Source organism: Phlebotomus papatasi, chromosome 4, assembly GCF_024763615.1.
Source record: "Phlebotomus papatasi isolate M1 chromosome 4, Ppap_2.1, whole genome shotgun sequence".
NCBI classification, from domain to species: Eukaryota; Metazoa; Arthropoda; class Insecta; order Diptera; family Psychodidae; genus Phlebotomus; species Phlebotomus papatasi.
Genome location: NC_077225.1, coordinates 3,821,418 through 3,827,322, shown reverse-complemented (window position 1 = coordinate 3,827,322; position 5,905 = coordinate 3,821,418). Strand labels below are relative to the sequence as shown.

Here is a 5,905-nt window from a genome sequence, read left to right as displayed (position 1 = left end):
CATCACCATCGCCAGCAGAGCAATTCCACACTCCACCACAACAACTCGCGCCACCAGAAAATCGTAAGCGAAGGAAAAGAGTTTGGCCTGCTACCCCAAAAAGGAAAAGCGAACGAATTCGAAAGAAATTAGAATTTAAATAATTATTTGTCTTATTAGATTGCATGGAAAATAATTTGTTAAATGAGTCTTTATTTTGAGGGGGAAAATGTTGTATATTTGATATAATATTGAATATCTAGTGAATAGGGTAGCGGGATCGGGTCAGACGATCGATCATGTATAAAAGCCATACAGGCAATAAAGTTGTTCAGTTCACCCGAATCTCTGGTGTTTTCCTGTCCACCACAATACTAGGACAATTTTTTGCCCGAGAATTAAAGAGGACATAGTTCCGTGGTGATGTAGTGAGTGCAAGCCAAATTTCCATATTCAGTCTAAAACAAAAGTGAGGAATGTGGCCGTTCGTGAGGAACTAAGAGTCGAGGAGCTGCTTCTTCGGGTTGAGAGATCACAACTTCGATGGTATGGACATGTTCAGCGCATAGATAAAAAAAGATTCCCCAGAAAAGCTATGCAAGCCATTGTGAGAAGTCGTCGACCTCGAGGCAGACCTAGGACAAGATGTCTGAATAAAATTCAGAATCTTGCCTTGGAACGCCTTGGGATCGAATCCGAACATATTCCTGAAGTGGCGGACGATCGACAAGCGTGGGCTACTAATTTGGATGTCATGGGCCCGCGACCCCAATAGGGATAAGCGATTGAAAATGAATGAATGAATAAAAAGAAGAGGATTTCACACTTTCCTACTTTCAAGAAGAGTCTAGCAGGGATAAACGTAATTTGGGAAAAAGTTATCAGTGAAAAACATGTAAAATGTTTCAGTATCGCACATAACTAAATTTTAGGGGTACATTCATCAGCTCCACAGTAATCAGTGACATGCTCACTCCATTCTGTATAATTTGAGAAAAAACAATTTTATATGAAAAAGATCTTCAGATTTGTTATTTTGTTGCCGTTTCTCAAGTCTTTATGAAAAGGTGCATGTGCAAATTTCTTCAGATCTCTCTAAAGCACATTGCAAATAGTAAGAAAAGCATCAATTATAAATTCAAAATATTTCATATTGGAGAAAGCAAAGTTATCAGAAACCTAACACCCTTTCCCATTCTTTCCTCACTTGCGGCCAAGAAAATTAAATGATTCATATACAAAGAATGAAATTTGCTTTCATTGGCGATTTTTCACTCCTCTTTTAATCGCCTCACTCCAGTCCATAAAACTCATGAGCGCTGCAGGAGATCATATTTCGGTCATTCTGACGACAAGTGCATAGAAAGGGAAGTAAGTACGTACATTCAACCATCAATTTGTAATATTAGGAAATAATTTAGGTATAGCGAGCTTATATCACATACTCGAGATCCAAGATCAGTGTATGGAAATGCTTTTTCACAAAAAATGGACAAAGAAAAGTCATAAGATCAGTGGATCATATAGATCATCATGATCTAAAGAGGCACTGCGAAATTTATCGGACATTGCAAATAGAGGGGGAAGAAATGAAAATTTTTGGTAGATATATAAGAAGGATTCTCCAGAGAAAAAATTTACATGAATTAAACAGATCTTAAGAATCTCTTGTCATAATAAGACACCCCGTGCCATTATAGAGTTCTCTAAATTGAAACAGTCTCTAACTCTTTGGAACAACTTTTAACTGTATCCAACCCCTTCTGCGCACACTGGTAGGATATAACCCTGCAAACTGATTTTTGGGGTTACAAAATTGGTATGACAAACCTTTAAAATAAATTGTAGAAATTGTGTGAATGAATATGAATAGCTTCGTGCGTGATGAATGAGTGAATGAGTTGAATACCTTAAAATAAATTGTAGAAATTGTGTGAATGAATATGAATGCCTTCGTGCGTGATGAATGAGTGAATGAGTTGAATACCTGCAAATAATCCACTTTTAATACATTCGGATTGGAGGAACAAAAATTTTCCTCGTGGTGCCTCGTGGTAGGTCTGTCTTGTCCACTCTCCTTTTTTTTTGCAGGAAGATAATTAAAACACTTTCACAAATTTCACCCACTATATTTTCCCTTCACCAAATTTAGTTTTAACAAATAATTTCTAACTTAAAACTGATTTTTAATAACTTTTATATCACCAGTATGAACCTTGCTCCTCTGGTCAATCCAAGATACAAAGTGGTAAAAAACTGGGAATATCACCCGTTTTAATTTCTTTCTGGACAATAGAAAAAATTTTTATCTACATCTCACTCTCTCTCGACTCTAGTTAGAGCTTCGCTCTAGCCTCTGTTCGCGATGCACTTTACAGTGCTGTGTCGAAATTTTGAGCGCGAACATCCTCCCCAGAAAGAGGCCAATTCTTCTCTAATTCATCATTGGTTGGAAGTTTGACTATCTTTGTAATGGGTCTTCTAAATTTGCCCTTAGCTGTATTTACATCAACAACTCGAATTTTTCCATCCTTTCCTGGAAATACAGATGAAATCAAGCCAAGTGGCCATGAAGTAGAGGGTGTTTGCTCATCCAAATGCAAAACTACATCTCCCACTTTAATGTTGGGAAACTCTTTGCTCCACTTAACCCTGGTCTGCAATGTATGAAGGTAGTCCCGTTTCCACTGATCGGTGAAATTCTGCTGCAGTCTCTGACACAATTGCCATCTATCCAATCGGTTTATTAATAGATGTCCAAGGTTCGGGTCTGGCAACTGTGTCAATGCCGATCCAACCAGAAAATGTCCCGGTGTCAAGCAAGATGGATCCTTGACGTCTGAGACAGAGGGAAGTTGAAAAAGTGGTCTGCTGTTTAAAACAGCTTCAATATGACATAAAATGGTACTCATCTCTTCAAATGTTAGTGGAGTCAGCCCAAGAACACGTTTTAAATGATACTTGCAGGACTTGACAGTAGCCTCCCAGAGACCGCCATGATGGGGTGCTCTGGGAGGTTGGAACCTCCATTTGATCTCCAAGGAAGCCATAAAGTTTCCAATTTCCTCATTGAACGACATGAATTGCAGCATTTTCTTGAGTTCGCTGTCAGCTCCAACAAACGTTGTACCATTATCACTGTAGATAAAACTCGGTATTCCACGTCTGGCGGTGAATCGACGTAGGCTTGCAATAAAAGCGTCTGTAGCCAGTGAGCTAACAAAGTCCAAATGTGTAGCCTTTGTGGACATACACACCATCACAATTATATATGCCTTGGATGGAGGGGCTTTCCTGGATCCTGACCTTAGTAATAGGGGCCCAGCAAAGTCCATTCCAGTAGCAAAGAAAGGGCGCAGATTAGTAACTCTGTGCTCTGGTAAGTCAGCCATAATTTGTGTCTGGAATTGGGGTTTTGCTTTAAAGCAGGGAACACAATTGTGTACAGTTTGACGTGCTAAGCTGCGGCATCCAAGTGGCCAGTAACGTTGTCGTAAGGATGACAACAAAATAGTTGGTCCACCATGAAGAAGATTGAGATGGAATTGTAGAGCTAGCAAGTTTGCCAATTTCCCTTTAGGAAGAATTTTTGGGTGTTGTGTATCGTATGGTTCTGCAGAATTGTGCAAACGCCCACCAACTCTCAGTAATCCATCATCATCCAAGAAAGGCCTTAAGCGACGTACAAATTTAAATTTTGGCTGTTGGTTCAAATTACCCTTTTTCACTGCTGTGATGATTGGGAGTAAATGATCGTGTTGTTCCCATTTTATAATAAGTGTCTCTGCACGAAGAAGTTCCTCTGCTGTGAGGGGGCCAGAAAGGGTATTTCCATGAGCCATGCTGCGAGTTGTTCTACCCTTACGAGTTTTGAAGATAGTACTCGCTCGCAAACACCATGCTAAGACTCTTTGCATTTTTCTGAAGAGACTGATACGGGAAATGAGAAACGCATATACAGAATTCTGAGGATGATCACTCTTTTCTTCCTTTAACACCACGTTAACTGATGCTAAAGAAGTGTCTCTTGTAATGGAAAAGGTATGAGGGGAAAAGGCAACTGGCCAAGAATCTGTTCCTTTTGTCAACCAATCTGGTCCTAACCACCATAGATTGTTGACCATCAACTCCTGAACAGTAGAACCTCTAGAAAGAGCATCTGCTGGGTTTTGTTTCGTCGGAACATGGCCCCACTCCTCAGCCTGTGACAATTTTCGAATAATGCGAACCTTATTTCGAACAAATGTTTCTCGCTTCTCTGATGGAGAATAAATTTGGTGCAGAACAACAGCTGCATCTGTCCAATAAAATTTCCGTTCAATGCCCAATGCTTTTGAGACCATGAACATCAACTCTGCCGCCATTTGAGCCCCAAGCAATTCTGCCTTAGGAATGGTGAGTTCATTTCCTTGAGCTTCCGTTGACTTTAAAGGGGTTATTTTTGACTTGGCAGTGAGAAGTCCGGATGACCTGTGTCCATTGACATCTTCACAGACCAAAAAAATGGCGGCTCCATATGCAAGTGAACTTGCATCTGAGAAAACGTGTAGTTCCACCTGCGCTGGGGACTCCACATTCACTACCCATCTAGGTATTCGTAAAAGTTCAATTGATGGGAGGTCATTGATAAACGATGCCCATCTGTGCTGCAGTTCACCGGGAACTATCATATCCCAATCAGTTTTGCACTGCCATGCTGCCTGAAGAATGAGTTTCGCATTGGTGACTATTGGACCAAGCAACCCAAGGGGATCATAGATCCTAGCGATGACTGAAAGAATCTGCCTTTTGGTGACATTTATCTTAGGGAGATCATTGGACAGTTTGAACTGAAAGGTGTCAACTTTGCTGTTCCACATTAATCCCAAGGTTTTCACCAAATTGTCAGAAATGATGACGTCTGAGTGACTTTCTTGGTTGTTGTCGACTTCAACTGAGCAGTTTGTCTGGAACTTAGCCAGTTGGAATTATCCGCGTTCCATGAGATGAATGAGTTGATGTTTCAACTCTAAAACTTGTGCCTGTTCTGGAACTGATGCCAAACAATCGTCGACATAAAATGACTCTTTAACTGCCTTGGCAGCCATAGGGAAAGATTGACCTTCATCATCCGCCAATTGATTGAGGGTTCTGGTCGCTAAATATGGTGAAGACGCGATACCAAAACACACAGTACGGAATCGATAATGTTTAATATCATCTGAAGGATGTTCCCTCCATATGAATCGCTGATAATTCCTGTGCTCAGGAACCAGATGTACCTGCAGGTACATCTTGACGATATCACATGTCAAGGCATATTTGTGTAAGCGAAATCGCCAAAGGACTTCTACCAAAGATGGCTGAACAACTGGGCCTACCATGAGACACTGATTGAGACTAACGCCTGACTGAGAGCGAGCACTCGCGTTGAATACTATTCGCAACTTTGTGCTAATCGCTTGTTCTCGAACAACTCCGTGATGAGGGAGATAGTACGATGGCGAATCTAGTTCAGTTGAAGGTACCTCCTCGATGATTTTCAAGTCGAGGTACTCCTTAATGGCCTGAGAGTATGCAATCTTGAGGTCTTCCTTCTTTCCCAATCTTCTTTCCAAGCTTAAGAATTGATATGTTGCTGATGCCCTGTTATTTCCCAACTCTCCGATTCTGTCGTTCAAAGGCAATCTGACTACATAGCGGCCATTTTCATTCCGAGAAGTAGAGGATCGATATAGCTGTTCAACTTCGTTATGTTCATCGACACTATTCTTGGCTTGAGGAATTTCTTCTATTTCCCAAAACATACGAAGAGAAGCATCAAGGCTAGCTAAAGTGGACAGGTTGCACTGTGCATGAAAACCTGAACTTGTTGAGGGCTCTTGAGATAGAAATCCTACCAGTAACCAACCGAAGACACTATCTTTCAGTATTGGGTCCAAGAGTC

At 40.9% G+C, this 5,905-nt stretch overlaps 1 protein-coding gene across 1 annotated transcript; it reads right to left on the bottom strand.

Annotated features, from left to right (window-relative positions):
* Positions 1 to 2,351: 2,351 nt before the first annotated feature.
* Positions 2,352 to 4,838, bottom strand: LOC129808547 (uncharacterized). Its single transcript, XM_055858326.1, has one exon. The coding sequence runs from the start codon at positions 4,836 to 4,838 to the stop codon at positions 2,352 to 2,354; it is 2,487 nt and encodes an 828-aa protein (XP_055714301.1).
* Positions 4,839 to 5,905: the final 1,067 nt, after the last annotated feature.